The 20,271-nt window shown below is 48.9% G+C and overlaps 8 protein-coding genes across 8 annotated transcripts; 5 read left to right on the top strand and 3 right to left on the bottom strand.

Moving 5' to 3' along the window:
• Positions 1-122: 122 nt before the first annotated feature.
• Triagg1_2312 (uncharacterized protein) lies at positions 123-2,460 on the top strand (the record flags this gene model as incomplete). The annotated part of the gene is made up of 3 exons (XM_062896480.1): positions 123-252; positions 337-1,853; positions 1,933-2,460. 3 exons carry the CDS (start codon positions 123-125, stop codon positions 2,458-2,460), a joined length of 2,175 nt encoding a protein of 724 aa, XP_062758524.1.
• A 1,724-nt stretch (positions 2,461-4,184) lies between these two features.
• On the top strand, positions 4,185-4,875 carry Triagg1_2311 (uncharacterized protein; the record flags this gene model as incomplete). Its single annotated transcript, XM_062896479.1, has 3 exons — positions 4,185-4,540; positions 4,605-4,738; positions 4,790-4,875. The coding sequence occupies 3 exons, from the start codon at positions 4,185-4,187 to the stop codon at positions 4,873-4,875; spliced, it is 576 nt and encodes a 191-aa protein (XP_062758523.1).
• A 978-nt stretch (positions 4,876-5,853) lies between these two features.
• Positions 5,854-6,471, top strand: Triagg1_2310 (uncharacterized protein; the record flags this gene model as incomplete). The annotated part of the gene is made up of 1 exon (XM_062896478.1): positions 5,854-6,471. The coding sequence occupies one exon, from the start codon at positions 5,854-5,856 to the stop codon at positions 6,469-6,471; it is 618 nt and encodes a 205-aa protein (XP_062758522.1).
• Positions 6,472-7,360: 889 nt separating this feature from the next.
• Triagg1_2309 (uncharacterized protein) lies at positions 7,361-8,122 on the top strand (the record flags this gene model as incomplete). The annotated part of the gene is made up of 2 exons (XM_062896477.1): positions 7,361-7,696; positions 7,748-8,122. The coding sequence occupies 2 exons, from the start codon at positions 7,361-7,363 to the stop codon at positions 8,120-8,122; spliced, it is 711 nt and encodes a 236-aa protein (XP_062758521.1).
• A 404-nt stretch (positions 8,123-8,526) lies between these two features.
• Triagg1_2308 (uncharacterized protein) lies at positions 8,527-9,447 on the bottom strand (the record flags this gene model as incomplete). Its single annotated transcript, XM_062896475.1, has 1 exon — positions 8,527-9,447. One exon carries the CDS (start codon positions 9,445-9,447, stop codon positions 8,527-8,529), a length of 921 nt encoding a protein of 306 aa, XP_062758520.1.
• Positions 9,448-12,877: 3,430 nt separating this feature from the next.
• Positions 12,878-15,761, bottom strand: Triagg1_2307 (uncharacterized protein; the record flags this gene model as incomplete). The annotated part of the gene is made up of 5 exons (XM_062896474.1): positions 12,878-12,895; positions 13,001-14,633; positions 14,684-15,096; positions 15,155-15,555; positions 15,611-15,761. 5 exons carry the CDS (start codon positions 15,759-15,761, stop codon positions 12,878-12,880), a joined length of 2,616 nt encoding a protein of 871 aa, XP_062758519.1.
• A 727-nt stretch (positions 15,762-16,488) lies between these two features.
• On the bottom strand, positions 16,489-17,921 carry Triagg1_2306 (uncharacterized protein; the record flags this gene model as incomplete). Its single annotated transcript, XM_062896473.1, has 4 exons — positions 16,489-17,486; positions 17,555-17,645; positions 17,722-17,845; positions 17,905-17,921. 4 exons carry the CDS (start codon positions 17,919-17,921, stop codon positions 16,489-16,491), a joined length of 1,230 nt encoding a protein of 409 aa, XP_062758518.1.
• Positions 17,922-18,691: 770 nt separating this feature from the next.
• Triagg1_2305 (uncharacterized protein) lies at positions 18,692-19,015 on the top strand (the record flags this gene model as incomplete). The annotated part of the gene is made up of 1 exon (XM_062896472.1): positions 18,692-19,015. One exon carries the CDS (start codon positions 18,692-18,694, stop codon positions 19,013-19,015), a length of 324 nt encoding a protein of 107 aa, XP_062758517.1.
• Between the last annotated feature and the right edge of the window lie 1,256 nt (positions 19,016-20,271).

The raw sequence follows: 20,271 nt of genomic DNA, 5'->3' as shown, positions 1-20,271 counted from the left end.
CTGCGGGATCGAATTGCCAATATATTCAGAGCTCAAGGCGAAATTCAACGCCTTGCTTTTGCTCTGTAACGCCAAATCTTTTTCATTCTCTCTTTGATACCCCGGAAACCACTTTGGACAAGATGCCCATCTCACACAGGCACCTCCACCGTCATCGAGATCTTCTCGATGACATTGACGACATCATCAATGGCGTGAACCCCCACGACAAGCACGACAAGGAGGCTTCTAACAGCAATAATGCCCAGAAAGGTACTTATTAACTGCTTTTTTTATAGCCTGAATGGCCTCGGAGTCGTCCATTTCTGCTGCCTTGACATGCTGACTCCCTCCTAGATGAACAGACGGTGGTTCAAGTTGTCTACAAGACCATGTCAGCTACCTTTTCCGGCCCTATTGGCGGATACGTGACTGTGCACAACCCCCCGAAGGAGACACCGAAGCCTGAGCCCAGTCCAAGCAAGCAACCCGAGTCCAAGGAAACGCCGACACCAAAGGAAACTCCCAAGGAGACTCCCAAGGAGACTCCCAAGGAGACTCCGAAGGCGTCGCCAACCCCCAAGGAGACGCCCAAGGAAACACCAAGCCAGCAGCAGCAGCCGCCGCCATCACAAACACCCAAGGCGAGCTCTTCTACGCCCACTGCAATTCGTGCTCCTGCTCAGACCCATTCCGAGTCCGAGGATTCTATTGTCAAGGCTACTGGCTCACCCACGCACTCTTCCTCGCCGACGCAACTGGCTGATGGCAACCGAGCTCACTCTGCCGCCTCTACTATCAGCCCGGCTTCAGCAACAACGACCCCTAGCAGCGTCAGCGGAGGCAGCTCTGGAACCAGCGCTGGTGCCAAGGCAGGAATTGCCATCGGAGTGCTCGGTGGCATTGCTCTTGTAGGACTGCTCATCTTCTTCCTCATCCGCCGTCGCAAGCAGCAATCGCAGCTTGAGCAGCTTTCGGACGACGACGAAAAGGCTACGCCTCCACCTCCCGTCCAGCAGCGACCAGTTGTGGCACCAGTTGTAGCACCGGTCGTGAAACCAGTCATGACACCGGCTGCGGCGCCTGTCGCGGCACCCGTTGTCGCGGCTGCTGCTGCTGCGCCCGTTGCGCGGGCAGTCTCGCCAATGTCGTTTGAAATCTCTCCCGCGCCGTCTCCGGAACCCATCGAGGACCCGTTTGTTCGCACAAACCCGAATGCGCCGCGCATCAGCCTTCGACCTCTCACTCAGTTCCTCCCTGGCTGGGATCTCGAGAAGCAGACCGCCGCCGCCGGCGCTGCTGCCGCTGTTGGTGTCGCTGTTACTGGTGATGGTGCGGATCGACCTGAAACCAGCCAGAGCAACAACCCCGCCAACCCCTTTGGCCAGCAAGCCGAGCGTGTTCCCTCTCCTATCGGCGATGCGCCAACCCCCCAGACTCCGACTTACAAGCCCTACACGCCTTCCGTCATGTCCATGGCCGAGAACGCGCCAGAACCAGACCTGTCCAAGGCTGAGGAGACTGTCGCTGTGGCCGCCGCTGTTGCCGCTACCGGAGTTGTCGTTGCTGCCGGAACCACCAAGCTGGCTCGCAAGGCTTCCATGAAGAACAAGAACAATGTTGACCTGACTGTGAACACTATGGAAGCTGTCCCCCAAAGTCCCGCCGGTTCCGACTTTAGCGTGTCATCAGCCACTCTTGGATCTGCTCCTAACATGGGTCCCTCTGGCGCGGCAGCAATCGCTGCGGCTGGCGGACCTGCGAACTCGACCGTTCATCGCGTGCAGCTCGATTTCAAGCCCTCTCTCGAGGACGAGTTGGAGCTGAAGGCGGGCGACCTGGTACGCCTCTTGCACGAGTATGACGATGGCTGGGTGAGTACTTCGATTCCATAGCCCCCCGCTTTTTTGCATTCCCCATTTCCCCGGCCTTTACTAACTTGCTTCACTTTAGGCGCTTGTCATCCGTCTGGATAGGTCCCGACAGGGTGTCGTCCCTCGCACATGTCTGTCTACACGACCTGTGAAGCCTCGACCGCCTCAGGGCGCTCCTCCCGCCGGCCCTCCTAGGGGTCCCGGCTCACCCTCTGGCCAGCGACCCATGACTCCCCAAGGCCAACGCCCGATGACACCTCAAGGGATGCGTGCTCCCAATGGCCCTCCCAACGGCGCTCCCCGTATGGGTCCTGGTCCCGGCTCGCGCCCCGCTTCCCCTGCCGGTCCGATGATGAACCCCAACGGCGCAGGCCGACCCCAGTCTCCAATGGGTCGCCCGATGAGCCCGATGAGCCCCGGACCCAAGAACCGGGGCAGCCGACCGCAAAGCCCCAGCACGACGAGCCAACGCGGCAGCGGGAGCCCCCCTGTTTCCAGCCCATTGAACCCAAACCCACCATCACCGACCTCGTCACCAACAGAGCCGGCGCCGGGACCACAAGCAGGTTCCATCGGTAGGAAGCCTGTCCCTGGCCAGGCTTACTGATGGAACAGCCAATGCCAAGTCACTGTCTATTTTCGATAAAGCAAATTGGCCTCGCGCGCAACATCTGGGTAAAAAGGGGTGGCGCTGGGCGTTTTGAGAGGTATCTAAACACTGAATATGGCGCCACGGCGACAATTAAGGTCATAATTCCATTCTGCTCCTCTTTTGACGTTTAATTGTGCCCTGTTTTAGTGTCTGTTTTCTTTCTTCTTTCAAGATTTTCCTTTTTTCTTTTCTTTTCTTCTCTATTCTATACAGCTGATCTCAGCACTTTCATTTACCCTGTCTATATATCATTCACATACGCAAAGGCGACGGCCTCGCCCTAGCCCCGTTGTATTGGGACTGCTATGACAGGTGACCAAATTACTTCAGGCCTATGATTGGATGGCGTGTGTGAACACTGTTACAAGCAGGACTTGATGGGCCTGGCCAATGGCTGGCTTGTATTTTACTTGCCTTCTCTTTACCATTTTTTTCACCTTTACACTTTGATCCTACGGGATGTGACGAAGCTGCGGAGTTGGGGCAGCGCTCATGTTCAAGATTACGATGGCGGGAAGAGACTGTATGTCCCATGAAGGGGAACGAGAACGTTACGGAACGATTATGTGTTAGCCAGGAGGATAGTCACTAGTTACTGATATGAAGAGACATGTTTTAAGATTGCGTTGCAGCTCCCCTTGCATCTGTGAGCAAGTTGTTATGCTGCCATGCCTTGCAGTTGGTATGGAGTGTTGGTTCGGATGAAATGTTGTCCCCAACACGCAGCCTGGTGCTGTAAAGAAGCTACGTGATTAAGATGCCGCCCTGCTGAGACTGAAACGACAACAGTAGCAGCTGATGCATTTAAGCCTTGATATTCACCAACTACCAACGATGAATGATATAACAATCCTCCAATAATAGCCGTGATCGGTTGTTGGTACAATATAGGAGGTATTGCTGCATTCAAGGCTTTTTCGGCGACTTTGAGCCGAATTAGAATAGGAGGTCTGCAATGCGCGCTGAGGAAGTCGCATCCAACACGAGCAGATCACGTTACCAATTACTTCCTCGACTCGCTTCTTCAAACATTCTCATTCAGATGGCCTTCTATTATTTGTTTCGCCCCCTTTTTCAACAATAACGACGATTGAGGCGAATGTATTCCCGAATAGCCAATCCGAAGGCTGGGTTTCCTCGATGCTCAAGCCACATGCCCCATCAAGCGAAAATGATGCCGACACTGTCCTGTCAACGTTAACAGAGGCGCCACGAGGGGGGAAGAGAAACAAGATCACGATCCAACTTGCACTCCCCTCATTCCGAATATCAAAAACCATCTGTTTCACCAAGTTAATTTAACGCTCAACCAAACGAAGATAACCGACGCACGTCAAGCGGAGAGGTCAAAGAGCAGCGGCGCACGGGGTCAGGGGAGGCTTTTCTTTCGTATGGTTGTGCGCCAACTGCTGTATTGTGTTGTGTGTGTGTTTTTTTTCCGCCGTTTGTCGGACAGCTGCATCTTTTGTCTCGGACGTTGCTCCACTCTCTCTCTGGGGGACTTGGGGGGTTTTTTCGTTTTCTTTTTATCTGCCCTGGTTCTCCGCGTTATTTCGATTCTTTTTTTTCTTCTTCTTTGAGGTTCTTGTTGTTTTTCTTTTTTATCACCGTTTACTTTTACGAAGCGTCACCGGAACTCATTTCACAAGCCAACAGCGGAAATCCATATTCACTCCATCATGCAGTCTCTCGCCGTTCTCTTCCTTGCCCTTGCGGGAACCAGCATTGCGGCTCCTGCCCAGGACCAATCTGTTGGCCAACACGTCCCCGAGGTTCAGGGCCAGGACGCTCCGGTGGTGGAACTTCCCGGCTTCAATCATCTCGCCCGGAACGCTACGCAGGATGCTGTCGAGGTCCCCGCTGGTGCTGCTTTTGACGGCACGTGTGAGCAGATTACGCTTGGGGGACACGGAAAGGTCGGTATGACGACTCTTGATGGCCTTTGCAGGAACAGTGCTGGCGATTGGTGGAAGACGAGCCTGAACTTGAACGAGTGTATCGGAAATGTTGGGGGTAAATTGGTGTACCAAGCAGGGTAAGTTGAATACGGATCATTGTGTCTTTTTAAGATGGTTGGGCTGACGTTGCTATTTGTAAAGTGGTGGATTTGATGCTACTTGCAGGCCTTGCACGATTGACAACATCCACGGGGGAGATAACATGAACCTCAAGTGTAACTGTCTTGATGACAGCCGGATGCCAAGGTTCACTGCCTTGGAGATTGGATCTCGTGGTGAGTCAACTTTCTTTCTGCTCAGAGAGGAGAGATGCTAATGTGTACTAGTTGGAAACCCCTTGGCTGTCAAGCTGGTTGACGGACGCTTCGTTTGCGGCGACAACGCTGGTAGCCTGGGCCCGGCCTTTGTCTAGTAGACCAATGGGTTCCTTTCCTTGAGAGAAAGCAAGTGATCGAGGATGGAGGAGGTGAGAAATGGACAAGCTATGTGTTTAGTTAAATGGATGGTATTGGGAACATCTGAAGTCAGCTCAGGAGATGCTAGCGAATACATATTGAGAGTGCAGATTGAACCATGTTTGATGTCAGTGTTACTTGTAAATTGCCTTGGTGTATAAATGCCATTCATCTTTTGATTCCGTTACCATATTCAGGGAAACGCCTGTTGAACACGCCAATTTTGCCATCCAGCATTCCGTGTCGCGAACTTACGAGTACCTGAGTGAAAGTACCAATTACTAGACGTGTATAGGAATAGGAATATACTCCGTAGCAGTGCGGCTTTGCTTCATATCCAAGTTTTGACGCTCCAACTTCACACGCGGTCACCAGAGTGCTGAATATCAATCCACGCATTTAATTGCCCTCACAGCGTATCCATTCAGTCAAGTAGGTACTGTAAAGGCGGAGATGATGTTGTCGCATCGTACACTTGGTACAATTCGAAGAAGAAGTTCAAGTGTCACCCTGACCTCAAATGATGATACGCAGTCCCAGCTTCTCACAAGGAGATGCCACAAAGTTGGCCGTTTTGTAAGTCCTTGAGCGAGAGCGCAGTTTGCACGTAGTTTGAAGTGATAACACTGCCAACTTCCAGGTGGTGATGCATCTACACACCTACCTTCGTACCTATATGCATCTATTGATTGTCAGTTGGCCGTAGAGTACACGCAGCTCACGACCGTAAATCATCGCCAGTTGTCAAACGCTGACGAGTCCAACTTTGGCAGCTGCCACATATCAAGACTATCTCTATTTATTATGAGGTAATAATCCTAATTATTTCTCCTTCTCTTCAACTTCATCATCTTCCCTCCCCCCCCTCCTCCCCCTCCCCATCTTCATCATCACCCTCTTACCCAAACCATTTTGGTGTCTACGTCCCTACCTCCATGCTTCCCATCAAAGTTGAAGGATCACTAGTGATGGACGACAATATGATGGACGCCCGCTTTCCAGGAGGATGCTCCAACCCACCAGACGTTGTTTTTACTATGAGAAAGCAACTCGAGAGAAAGGAGGTCATGGCCGAGATGCAGCCACTGCTTCTACGCCTTCGCGACAAGTGGACTGAGGAACTGGCCGCGGATATTGCGGCAACTCTAACGGCCCGAAAGCTTCAAGTGATGGAGCCGCAAGCGAAGGGACTGCTCTCCGGGTGGATCTATCAACAAGAAGATCCAAAATACGTTCAGTGGCTGAAGGACGCAGAGGTAGACATGATCTCCGTTTCATGGTGGGAGCATTTAACAATCCCCGGCGAGGAATACTGGTCGTCTACGATAATCATGCGCTCTGTTCTTCAAGAGATGGATGAGGCTGTGAAGACGCTCAAGCTTCCAACTGATCAGGAAGAGTTCTTCGAAAAGTCATTGTCGATGCTCAAGATGTTCGTGGGGCGTGTGGATTGGCTTACCAGGAAACAAGAAGAATTTCCAAGACTGAAGCCCGACACTTTGAAGCTTCTCATGTGTGGCGAGTACGGTCGATGCAGCTCGCCGGACTACTAGTAAAGGGAGGGAATGGAGGCTTTTATACTAAAGTATCTCATACTATACGGGTGGCTGCTCAGGCTTGATGGGACGAGGGATTTGGCGCTGGACGGGTGGATTTGATACGGATCATGGGTATGACGATTTCTATTGAGGAGTTGATCATTTTTCTCACGCTATCTGAGGAATTGGAAGGGATTATGGCTTTTATCGACTCAATTATTGGGATGGGTACGGATCTTTCACGGAGTTTATTAGGTGAAGCCAACGTCATGGGCTGCCGGGTTCTCGCGATCTTCAGAAGGGTCGAGCAAGATGCTAGCTCGACTTCATTAGTCTTCAATTAAGAGCGCTCTCTCCTTGGACGCCCGTGTTCATGCCTCTGTTTGTGCCATATATGCATCCACTCGGACATCCAGCCGACTTGGCTCTGTGAAACATGCGGCCGCTCAGCCCATCAGGGCGTGTGTGCCAAACACGACAATATCTATTCCCATGCACAGTCATTGGATTGGATCTCATCCGTGCCTTGATCATTGATATCTGTGAATATCACTGTATTTCTCTGGTACACCTCTGATATCAATAGGCAGCCAACTTGGGGCGGTCAACCACTCACACTGCCAGCCAGCGGGCGGTCAAGAGGGCAGAAGCCCCCATTCAATTCACCTTGAGGCGACGACTAACCAAGAGCTCTTCTTTTTTCTTCCTTCATTCACCTGATCCTCTAATTTCCGAAGCAACAAACCCTATTTTTGCCATCTATTCTCGCACTCTCTGGTTCTTCAGAGCTTTCGTTTTCCCCAAATATTTCGCATACAGGATTCCCATCTCTCCAACGAGAGACGTTCAAGACACACGACAAAGAATTCCGCATCAACAGAGGGCCGACCAAAGGAACCTACATATGCCCACAGCACTCACTGAAGACGCATTTTCGAGATCATCTGAGCAACTGCCTCCTGATATTCTGCCCGACAATTCGACCCTTGCATCATTTCTAGTCAAAGCCATGGGGAGCAGTCAACAAAACGAGTCCTTCCTCATGGAAGTAACACACGTATTTACCCGCGAAGAAGCGAAAGCTTCACTGTCGCATATTTTCGAGCTCTTTAACAACGACCAGCACGACCTGGTGACAGAAGAGATGGCAAATGGTATCCACCTGAAGCATACCAAGGTTCTGAGCAAGGCCGACAAATCATTTCTTCGCATGTGGGCCTACTCAGTCGGGGACTCACGGGTTCTATGGCTCCTTGAAATCTCGACGGACGACTTGGATACCTATAGCTAGACGGAGATGGTTGAGAGACCCATGTTAGAGCTATTGTCTATTCAATCAGAGCATACTCTTCGGACGGATACGAAGAGCTGTCTTGTTGAGAAAGACGAATACCAACTCATGCAGAGCAAGTTTGAACAGCTGAATGCCAAGATTGAAGATCAAAAGAAAAGAACGTCGGATGCTCAGTTACACATGCAGATTCGGCTGGCTGAACTAAGTGAGGAGATTTCCGTCGTCAAAAGGGATCTGGAAAGTGTCAAACAACAGAATGCCGAGATGATTCAACTTTTGAAGGGAGTTCCTGCACAAGAGGAATCTGAAGACCCAGTGTTTACCAGACTACGGAAGGACAGAGAGTCCCAACCCTATCATTTCCGTAAATGATGTACGAATCGGAACAGAGTATATGCTGCCACATGAAAGACATGTATATGCTCATGCTACCGACCTCTACCTCGATCGTTTCGTTGAGGATTCCAAGATACATTCTTACATTGATACAGCGCCGATATACCCTGATGTCAAAAACACTATTGGGGGGTGGATGCTTGAAGCGCTTAGTTGCAGCGGCTAAGAATATGCGAATTTGGAATTGCTTTTATTTATTTTTTTCGTCCAGCAAGCTGATGTTACGAATTCGCAGATCATGATACCATTTGGTGCGTCAATAGCCATAATATGTTGTTATCGAATGTTAAAGCTCAAAAGATGCCTCTGGGAAAGAGAATGTGTTCATCATGGATCTCATATATATGCGTTGAGATTGGGCCCTGGTGATCTCTCTATCGTCACGCTCTCTCCAAAATAAGATGTCCATATCTCACTGTTGCCTCGTTGTTCCAAACCTCAATCAGTGCTTGGCCCTGCCCTAATCGTGACCCTTCGTAATAAGCAAACTCATACGCCGTCGAATACAACAAGTTAGAAGGTACAGTGTTCAGGTTCGCGTTCTCCGTCGGCTCCCAAGACAATTCCACGTTGTTTCCATAATCATCCCGGGTGGTGGCAACCGCTTCGTCTTCTCCATCCCATTGTTGGCATATGTCCTTGGCCAGGGTATAAACTTTACCCTCAGAAAGACCAAAAGTCCGGCCACCCGATGTGCCCTCATTCAGCAGCCTGAGGGTGACTTGGCCCTGGGTGTACCGTCTACCAACTGGGCTCTGGACTGCCTCTCGCCTGGCCAATGGTGGAACCTGTTTTGTGATTTCTCCCGTCTCCAGGTCGAGGAGGTAATAATTTCTAGGGGGATCCCCTCGCTTCCAGGCTGTCTGATTACCAGAAGCTGTGTCGTTTTCCGCAGCGCCTATCAGTTCCAGGGCGCCCGGCGGCAGTTCGTCTCTCTTCTTGCTTAGGCCTAGTATCTCGAAGCTTTTGAACAGGCCTTTTGTCGTCCAGCAATCTCCAGGGTTGAGGAGCGCATGGGGTATGAAGGACGTAGTTCCTTGCCAGTTTGGCTGGTTGTATGTATTAAGTCCAGCGTTCGGAGCACCGGTCAAGTCGTTGATAACTAAGAAGGACGTCAAATCCATGAACGCATTGGCGTGCGTCGTAGACTTGCTGAAACTAAACTCTTCGACAGATGAATGGCACACTGGTTCCGAATGTGCTTTAATAAGCATGAACCCTTGGCCGCATGATGCCACCGCGCCTGCTATTAGCTGCGATAGTACAAGGCCGGACGACAACATCTTGCTCCAGGTCTGCATTTTGAAGTTGGAGGCGCTGAAGGATATTGGGTGGACAAGGCGGGAATTAAATAAGAGAGAGGAAACTGTATTAATAGTAATTCAGGTTGGTGCTTTCTCTACCGTTTATAGACGGGTCGATGAAGCTCATCTTTGGATGATCAAGTTTGAGACCATCCTTACTTCCATTAGACCACCATGCCGACTTGAATCCATAGCTATGTTGGCTTGGATGAAGTAACCTTCCCGAATATCCGAACAATGCCGGATTGAGTGAGAGAAAATTGATCCAAGAGCATATAATAGTATGCATGACTACAAAAGTACTGTATTATACAGCATTACCCGAGAATTAAAAGTGGTGGCTTTTATGTAGTTGCCTCCGTGTTAGCGGAGATGGGTTGGACTCAAATTCCGAACGTATGGAGTCGCTGCCCAAGTTAGCCAGTTTCTATCTCGTAAACATCAGTAAGAAAACAAAGTTGGAAAGTGATTTTCAAACGCATAAATTAAGCTTAAACCTAACGCATCCCATCATTTGACCTGTTTATCGTACATGTGTTCGATTCGCGGGAGCACCGTCGTCGCACTACGTCTGGACTCTGCCCCGAAGGAATCTGCTGGTAATCCATCTTGGCAGAAACCAGAACAGAGGATATGCCTGCTACATGAAAATCCATCATATGATCTCTATATGTTCATTGTACGAGCAGCTCACAAGCTGAATTGGGTCTTCAGTCTATTTAGTTTGTTCAAAGGCTTGCTTGACGTAGTTGGAAGCCTTTGTCGATCATCTCAAGTCAACCGCTAGAAGCTGTCGTAAACCAGGTCCAAGGCATCGTTGCTTTAATTAAGCCTACGTGGGATACTCACCTACCTTGGAGAACCAGTCTCCGCCGCATCCAAACCAAAATAGATATTGTAATCACCTTGGAACTGTTGAACTAGGAGGATGTCCCGCCTGGGCTCAATCTGCGTAGTGTAGAATCCTCCAGGTAAACATCCGCAGCATTGATTCCAGCCGACATTTACATTCAAGCCGTCAGATGCTCCACTGGAAACTCTTGCTGATGGCCTTTTTTGAACCAGCTATTGTAGCTTGCTAACACATTGTATTATTCAAAGAGCAGCTATTCAGCATCCCAAACTGGCTGTATTCAGCAACCCAGCAGAGTTCAAGTATCGAAATTGGATGTGAAGGAAAGCTGTTTATTTACTACCACATGCATTTGCCCAAGTAGTAAGTATACCAGGTCCTTTAAGCATCTGCTACTATTACTACCTTCTGCTACTGTAGCTACATTCCTCTAGTATCTGCTGCTATAGCTACATTTTCCTAGTAAGCGACATGGGATGCTAAATAGCAGAATAGGAGTGCTGACTAGGCATTCCTGTATCCATGAACGAACTTCTATACTATAATCCTTCAAGTACCATTGTAATAATACGGCCTCCACACGCTAGAATAAGCTGCGATTGGGATACAGCAACGTGAGATGGGCGATATTCTGGAGGTATCCATAACATTCTCTTCGAATCTCTCATCAGCCAAATTTTCTCTGGAGATATCCAATATTTCTTCAACATTGAATGTCTGGCTTTCTCAATAGGCATATCCTCGTGGACACTAACATCCGCGTTGACAAAGGCTAGAGGAAAATCGAAATCATGGCTGGGATATAGGTCTGGATAAGGATGGAAACGTAGAATCTTGGCTCCTGTCGACGTATCAAAAATCTCGATGTCCTCGTTTGGCGCAATAGTAATCAACTGCGTCCCCTGCGCTGAAAACATTGCGGATGCGTCAGGTAAGGAGTCTATTTTTGGGTAGATAATAGACACCGGTATTAGATGACCTGTCGACAAATCCTCAATACGAATTCTTGACTTCACAATCACATCACTCAATGTTTCGATTAATGCCACTTTCGTGCTATGCGAACATACCACAATCTCCCAAATGTACCCTTCGTATGTCTTCGAAATTCTCGTAGAATTGTTAACAATAGAAACCTCAGACCCATACTGGATAGAAGAAGGGTAGGAGCTGGACATGTAAATCTGATTATCCTTGGAGAAAACGCATTGGAAATTTGTGGGGCTCCGGGATCCATCAGCAGACGTATTTAATTTTGGTATATTCCGCAGTATCGGCGTCTGACAATCCTGGGTCAAATCCCATATCTCTACATATTGGCGGAATATGACTGCCGCCAAGGGCGCGAAACTTGAGAATTCAACGCGTAAGATAAAGTTATCGTCGTCATCGGGTTTGCTGATATCTAATAGTCTGCAGCTCATATCTTTCAAGTCCAATAAACCAATAGCAGATTGGTTTGAATAATAGAGTGTTTGGTCCCCCGTGTTCAGAGATATATTTGTAATGTTACTGTTCAAACGGGCCCCAGAGTTTGTAGAAGGTGCAGTATGCAAGTCCCATATTTTGATCAGGTTGCTTGAGTAGGATGCAAGCATTGTTTCGTCTGGAGAGAAAGCCATGTTAAAGATCGTATCTGTGTGGCCTGTAAGAAAGTGTCGTAATGTTTGATTTTTGACATTCCAGATCGCAATTGCCTCATTAGAACTGCTTGCAATTGCGAGCATGTCTTGACTACTGGATAAGACGAGTGCTGTAATCCATTCAGATTGTCCGTTAAAAAAAAATCCAGTTTCTCCCGTCTTGATATCTAGGAACTGAATATCGCCTCTGCCATATCCAATGATTAGAAACCGTCCATCGTGGTCAAAGATAACCTTGGAGATCTTGTGTGTTTCACTTTTGAATTCTCGGTAAATCATATTAACTGGGAGGTCCCAAATAACAATGTTAAACGAATCGAAAAAGGCTGCCCATTTGCCATCTTGAGAAATTTTTGCCTGGGTCAACTCGGAACTGGGAAATGCACTGAGTTGAACACTTGTGGATTTACCAGATTGTAAATTGAGGACTGTGTAAGCTCTGCGTGATGATAAGATCGATAGCGAATTTCCGGTAAGCGATGAAGATGTGGACCAAAATGAACGATTTTGATGAGTCGAGAATGTTTTTAGACATTGTTGATTTTCGATGTCCCAAAGTTCTACACATTCGCCTTCTATAATTATGAGCCGACCATTTGGGCATATAAGAAGTTCATTCATGTTGCCTCCCTTGTTATAGAGCTCATAAAGGCACGAGGCTGTTTTCAGGTCCCAGATCTTGACACTGCCGCAATTGTAGTCGCTGATTATCAATTTTCTGTCGGACCAAATGACGAAATCCGACAAAGCATCTGCATATGTTCCAGGTTCTATGGTCTGGACACAAGCCGACCAGTCAGAATCAACCTGGGGCATTTGTTTGATGAAAGCTGAACAATCTGGCTCAAAAATCTTCCGAATAATGCTATTGGTTGGCGAAAAAACGAGTGCTGAATTATAAATTTGTAATGGTGCTTCTTGAATTGCTGGTCTAAAAGAGAGAATGAATCTGTTGGCGTCCTGGAGCAGTTTCGATAGTTCAAAACAAATGTCTCTCTGAGCAGCAAGGGTCAGTGCGCCATTTGGGAAATTGGGTAGTTTGAAAGGCACTTACATCGGCAAGTGTCTTCAAGGCACGTATGAGCTCAACCCCTTCATTGATTCTTCCAAGCCAGGTCAATGCTTCGATCCAATTTAGCATCTTGGTTTCAAGTAATTTATGCTCTGGTCCTCCATCTTGGAGCACCATCTTTCCCTCCTGCACATGGTGTACCCAATAGATGCATGCGTATGCTATAGCTTGGGGTAAATGTTCTTCAATTGTGTCCTGTTCGACTTCCTCTCTGATCACGCCTGGATCCTGAAGATTGCAGATATCGTTATGCAAATCCGTCGATAGCAGTTGTACACATCGCTTGGCTAACCACGCATGAATGGTTGCTTCTTCGATTCGCAGACCTCGACAGGACATGCCGTTCTCGCCAATAAACGAATTCTCATCCAATACAAAATCCCGGTATGAAAGATGGAATAATTTGATCGGCGTATCCGCAGATTGGACATCCAACACAGAAGAAAGGGGGTTCAATTTGCTGTATATTTCACTCTTTTGAAACCCAGTCAAGTCGGAGAGAGCGGAAATAGAGAGAGGGCTGGTAAGAAGAACAACCGACCCAACAATTTTCTGAAACTCGGCGGTAAACTTTTTTCTGGCATGAATGGGAATTCTGTCCATGATTTGAGCCAAAATGGAACAGTACAAGTCTTCCACATGGCCTTCCCCCCTTGTGCTGAACTCCAATATGTGTGCAATCTTTTGATCTGGTGTCTCTGGCCACTGCTCGTTTCTGAGCATTCGAGATACTGTTGCAGCAGAGATAAAGAGAGGACTCGCCATCCGTACTAGCCGATTGAGTATCCCTTTTCCAGGCCAGTCCAATGGAAGCCGTTGACCTTGCTTCATCTTTTCTTCATTTTGGTTATACTGGGTTTTGTATTCCTCTATATCGTTCTCCAAGAAAATCCTAATGTCGCTCTGGATTTTAGTCTCTTCCACCCGATGCAGTATCATATTCTGACGGATACTGCCTGTAATGTTGAACTGTTGGTTTATATGATATTCTGGTCTGCTGGTAAGAAAAATCTTGGTTACAACAGGAGAATTTATATTGTGCGCCGTTAGTAGTTTGATCAAAAGCTTTGCATCCTTGGGTGGATCGCATTCGTCGAGTGCGTCGATAACGACCACAATTGTCATCCGCTCCGGGGTCGGCTCCATATGAGCTTCCTTGAGAAGACGAAGCCACAACTCTCGAAACTGAGTTTCCAGCAGTTTGTCTCCTATCTCAGGTTCTTCCTGAAGTATGCTATGGAGGACCTGCGTCATAATAGGCTGCTTGCGGATCATTTGGCTCGCAATCGTTGCAAAGAACCGCCGAGCCGTTCCGCGGTCACCCTCGCCTCGTTTGAAGAAAAAACTCGCGCCCAAACTTTTCCCGTCAAAATTCTTTGCTACTGTCTGCGCTATGGTTGATTTGCCCGTTCCGGCCAACCCTTGTAACCAGAAAATGGAAGGGCTAGATGGATCGGGATCGGTTGCCCATTTATATATGGTGTCAAGTATTTCGATCCGCGTGCCAGGGTGACATTCATCTCTGGATGATTCTGAAAAGTCATCATAAGCTGCTCCTTGAGCAACTTGAAGCTTGCTTAGGATGAATTCTCTTTGTATGCTTTCGAGTAGCACTCTATGCACTGTTAGAGCCTCAAACTTGAATAGAGAGGAAGTAATCCTTACAAGTGGTAATTTGATGAGTGCTGTAATTTACCAATGAGCTCAAAAAGCTTTTCGAAAGATTTGTTCTGATTGAGAGAAAAAAATCTTTCACAGTTGTCTGCGCATTTAGTAAGTTGGGAACTGCTCTCGTCCAGACTTTTAACTTTCTTCTCCACGTCGTTGAGTAAGAATGGAGCCATAATTGCCATGGATTTGTTTCTATGAGAGTACAGAAAGCTGACGAAAGACAAAGAATTTGCGTATGAGTCGACTAGGGATTCTTCAAGAGCCTCTAGGGCCTCCTTGATGCCATCGGTGACAGAGCTGGAGGTCAAGTATAACCTTTGATACATGTTGCATTGCAGAAGTAGTGAGGTGACAGAAGCCAGACCTCCCAATATTTGCATGTTTAGCTGATGGTTCGATGTAATGCCCTATACAAGACGTTCCTCTGTCAGCCCTTGTCGAGCTCAAGTTTCTGGTATGACTTACCACAAGGACCACTCGTACAGCAGCCCATGGGAGGGCTGCATGTACTGGATCATAGCTGACTGCAACATCACCTACTGAGATGAACTGGTTGAGCATGGAAATAGTCTTTTCAACATAGGCAGATGTCGAATTATGACCATGCTTATCCTTAAATTGCTGCTCCATCACCTCCATGACGCTTGACACCAAGTCTGTCATGACTATCGGTCTGGCATTAGAGGACCCATCCTGGGGAACATGTTTCTCGATTTCGTCGATCAGATATATGGCATCTCGGTCTTTTGATTCCTTTACTTTCAGTAGCACTCGGTCCCACAAGGCTTTAGCAATCCTTTCTTCATGTCCCGCTGTCTGTTCTTGTTCGGGTGCAGTATGTGTGTCACCTTTCGATGGAGATGGCTCTGTTGGTCGCGGTATTAGCCCTATACAACCTTGGTTCGAGAAGAGTCAACCTACGGTGTGACAAAGCGACGGATAACAAGGCATTGCCTGCCCTGACGAGTTCTTTGTGGGCTGGGCTCTCCTTTGGGGGTCTTGGGACATGGGCGTCAGTAACCTCCTGGGATTTACCCTTTTTGCTTTTGATGGGGAGCTTCCAGCCCTTCATTGTGAATATTATTGACAATAAAGAGCCGATGCTTCTGCTGAATTAGAAGGCGTGGAAGTGGAAATGACGCGTGGGATTAAATGTTTGCCAAGGTTGAAGAGGAGGATCTGGGATAAGGCAGCAATGGCGGGTTTGCGCCAACAGTACCCGAGGATCCAGCAGCTGAAACTACAGGCGATAAACCACGTGCCTTGTTATAATTGGTTAATATAACATGCACTCATGCAACGAGAGGCGAGAAGCATTCAATCTCGTCCATAGAGCTAGCGGGGGTTCACAAGGCTCTGGTGTAACATTAGATTGGCCAATACCCTAGGAGGCAGTTTTATACGGATTAAACAGTCGAGTGCGCAAAGCTAGGTTCATATTTACAGACATAAACTGTAATCACACACATGCAGATGATCGAAGAATTTCGAGGCTGTGTGCCATATATACATACAAAGGAGACAAGCTTAAGGAATACGAGAAGCGACGATACATGAGTAAACGTCTGTTGAAAAGAGTACTACACTTGTGATTGTATTTATATTTATGAACCTCCGTACGCCGAAACAACAGTTGGTTATCCGATATATTCGCCCCTCAAAAATACAAGTTTATCCTTTGCCGCTCCTGGGTTGATCGATAACCAAGAATGAAAACGATGAATGTGAGCAAAGAAGAAGAAAACCCTCTAAGTGCTGGAAATACAGACGAATTGAGCAAGCCAAGCCGAAAACCCTTATCACAAGAAATAATCGGCAACTGGCTTCTTGGCAGGCATCCCCCTAGAGTCCTGAGGTGCAGCTTGGAACACGCGATACCGTCGAGCAGGTCCATTCTTAGGACCGCCTCTCGACTCAATTATGCCACCAGAACTACGGCCAACGTCTCCATTCGTCCTCTGGAAGATGCCCGTGCCTGATTCGTCCTCGGTGAGCTCCAGCACGGCAGCGACATTGCCGCATCGGTAGCAGTAATTAGGAGCAGACCAGACGGTGACGATAGAAGCGTCAAACATTTCCTTGAACCCTTCCATGACAAGCTGATGCGCACGCGCGATGAGGCTCAGGTCGTTTCGGTGATTAAAGACTTTGACAATATCGGCCCCAAAGAGGAATCCGGCTCCTCGGGGAGAAAGACCCCAACCGTCAATTTCGTCCGGATCAGACCACAAAAGATCGCACATGGCTCCTTCGTGGGGAACCTCTTGTTTCCGATCAATGAGTCGAATCTTGTCTACTGTGTCAACAAGGGGACTCAATCCACCATGCACGCAAAGGATGGCCCCCGTAGGGTTTCCCACGCTGCCGCTGCTGGATCCAGATGCTCCTGTGCCGGGTGGGCCCGTCTTGTCCACTGTGTTTTTATTGGAGCTGTCGAGTTTCTCCTGGGAAGATTGGTTTGCGGGCTGTCGAGGAAACCGGCTGATTATGGAGCCAGCCTGATCGCATACTTCAATCTCGGTGTCGTCGTCTTCTGGCGAGCCGGGGGAGAGAGTGCTGGAGGCACCCAAAACAATGGCACCGAGGGCAAGGTAATCGAATACGTCGCAGCAATAGCGCCATACGTTTGCGCTGCCGTACTTGCGAAGACACTCGTCGTAAAAACCATACACTGTCGTAATCTGCCGTGACTCGTGGTTGCCGCGAATCAGTGTCATGCGGTCTGGGTATCGAACTTTGAGGCAGAGGAGGAGGAGGAATGATTCGAGAGAGTAGAAGCCACGGTCGACAAAGTCACCTAGCAGATTCATAAAACGTTAGGAGGAGATGATGGCGAGTGATCGAGATATGGATGGAGAGCCGTACCCATGAAGAGATAGTTGGTGTCGGGAACATCGCCGCCAACGCGGAAGAGCTCCATTAGGTCGTGAAACTGGCCGTGAATATCGCCACATATCTATCCATTTGCAACGGTGCATTGATTAGTATCCATCCTCCTCATTGCAATCTCAGTCTCGGAGAGAAAGACGTACTGTTACCGGCGCCGTCACGGTGACGACGTTTCCCTCTTCGATAAGAAGCTCTCTAGCACGGTGGCAGAGCTCCCGCACTTGGTCTTCCGGAATGGGGCGGCATGAGCGCAGCTGCGCGATCGCTCTGTAGGGCATATTAGCAGGCAAACAACATTTTGGGCCAGGGCCGGCATGTGAACGGACTTGTCGAGATCGCTCATGATGGGCGGCGGAAAGAGAAGGTGACTGACGCCACACGAGCGGTGCGCCGGTCAAGCTGATGCAATAATCGGATAGAGATAACAAATCGCTATAACATGTCGCGGTAAAGAGGTTGATGCAGAGCGGAATCGCCGTTTGGCGTGGGAAACGGCAGAGTCACGCGAGGCGCAGCGGAAAGATGGAAGTCGAAGATTCAAAATGCATCACCACTATCGCGTCCAAGATGCGGCTGCGTTTCGGGCGGAAGTATTAGAGTGGCATGCCGCTAACCCGCTTCATCTCTAGCACTGATCAATCGCTATCCCACAAACTCCAGCGGCTGTTTTTTAGCGCTCCAGCAAGGACCTGCAGCAGCCCGGCATTCTGGGACTATGGAGTGGAATTACATTGCGCCGCGCCCCGGGAAGCTCTCACCTCCCACTAACAGCGCAGCCAATGAGGGCACACCTAATCGAATGTCTCTGTCGATCATACTAACCAGGCGCCTTTTTTCTGCTGAGCTCGTCGAGATCCAACTGCAGTTGGGACTGCCAACCTCCAATTGGATGCGCATCGTGGTTTGAGGGAACATGCGACAATTACCTTGTGAGTCCTCAATGCTTACATACATATGCGTCTATACTCTACATGTCACTGTTGTTGGACCGGCATAGGTAACTAACAGCTGGTGTCAAATCAAATCTACAGCCTCAAACACCACAGTCAATCAATCCCGCTGACAGCCGAGGGATTGCCCACCATGCCGCCGCATCTGCACCCGCGGTCCCGAATGACCTCGTCGCTCTTCGCTACGACGGTCCTTGCCAGCTTCTTCGTCGTTGCCCTACCGCATCTACTGCCGTGCCCGGTCCCGCGGACAAAGTACGCTGATGGAGAGATTATCGTCGACGAGAACGGCAGACGGAAGAGATGGAAGAGGAGGGACGTCGATACAAAGGACGGACTTGTGCAGTTCAACCAGACGACAGACGATGAGATTGAACGTGCGGCAGAGCGAATGACGAGAGAGTGTCCCGTACCGAAACCCGGAGGGATGTTGGGAGAGTGGCTCGGATTCCACGCCACAGATGACAAGACGAGGGCAAACAGATGACGATTGATACCACCAAATGAATAATAAAAAGAAAGGGAAAAAAGTTCAAATATGCGAAATTTCGGCAGAATACTGTTCCGTGAATGTGTGCTGGATGCGGAGATCAACAACAGCTCTCTCTGTTCCGACCAGGCCGGCTCTGCAAGGCTGACATACGGAAGAGACTGCGAATCACCAGACTAAGAGGATCGGTTGTTGCAACACCTGTTCCACAAGTGATCTGAAAACCACTGTACTATCCACTGAAACGGAGTCATTTGAGTTGCTGAGTTCGCTCAATGGATAACCTTTGTTATTAGCTTACATGCCTGCTCATAGTTCCCGTGCCTCCGGTACTACCCCAGCGAACAATTGAAACCACAACAGGCAACATCCGCACCATATTCATACAGGTCATCATCGTCTGATCCAATGCTAATTTTGGAACTTTATTGTTAACCCTGTATGAGCGGCCCCAAGCCAGGCCAGCCGTTTATGTTTCTGTGTGGTTTATGAACCTCGGAACGCAACATGAGAAACGCCCCGAAACTTTCAAACATCATGACGCATTGGCGCGACTCAGGCCAGACGGGACTTTCAAAATCGTCTCTCTTCCTTTGCCTCCGTTGCCGCCGTCTAGACCGTTGGGGGTTCTGCGGCTTTGTTCGTTGCCGGTCGATCTGGCGTCTGAGAATCGCCAGGGGGGTGAAACTTGCCCCGCGGTCTCAAACGTGGGATCAAGACCAAGCTTTTCTTACCCCCAAACAATGACACTTACCAGATTCAGCTACTCTGTTGGTCATTCTGCGACGCTTCACCTTCACCGGTTTGAGCTTATACCGCCCGCGCTATCCCCTCGATCCTACCGTGATGGCGTTTTCAAGTTTACTTGGTCATGGGTGCGCTAAGCTTGGATTTAGTGTTGCTTTATAGCTTCTGCCGGGAGACGATTCGCGTTTCGCATTGATATTCCCCGACTCGTGATACTTTCGCTTACGGTTGTGCTTTGGGGATTGCTGGTACTCACCCATGATGTTGTGATGGCTATGACGATCAACTGAGATCGATATGTCATCAAAACCAGCGAATCATCCGATAGACCAGGGGCTCTCTACCTCCTTCACCTCCGTTGGGGTAGCCTCTGGATACCATCACATCCGGTCTCAGGGGTTGACGACTCATACAAGCTACAACTCCATGGCTAAGCGACTACAGCTCCGGATGAAGATGAGACGGGCAAAAAGCTTGTGTACGGCAGCATCCGAGGTATCCTCTTC

Source organism: Trichoderma aggressivum (assembly GCF_033847375.1).
Source record: "Trichoderma aggressivum f. europaeum strain CBS 100526 chromosome Unknown scaffold_006, whole genome shotgun sequence".
NCBI classification, from domain to species: Eukaryota; Fungi; Ascomycota; class Sordariomycetes; order Hypocreales; family Hypocreaceae; genus Trichoderma; species Trichoderma aggressivum.
Note: the sequence above shows the minus strand (reverse complement) of the source record. Positions and strands in the feature narration are given on the sequence as shown.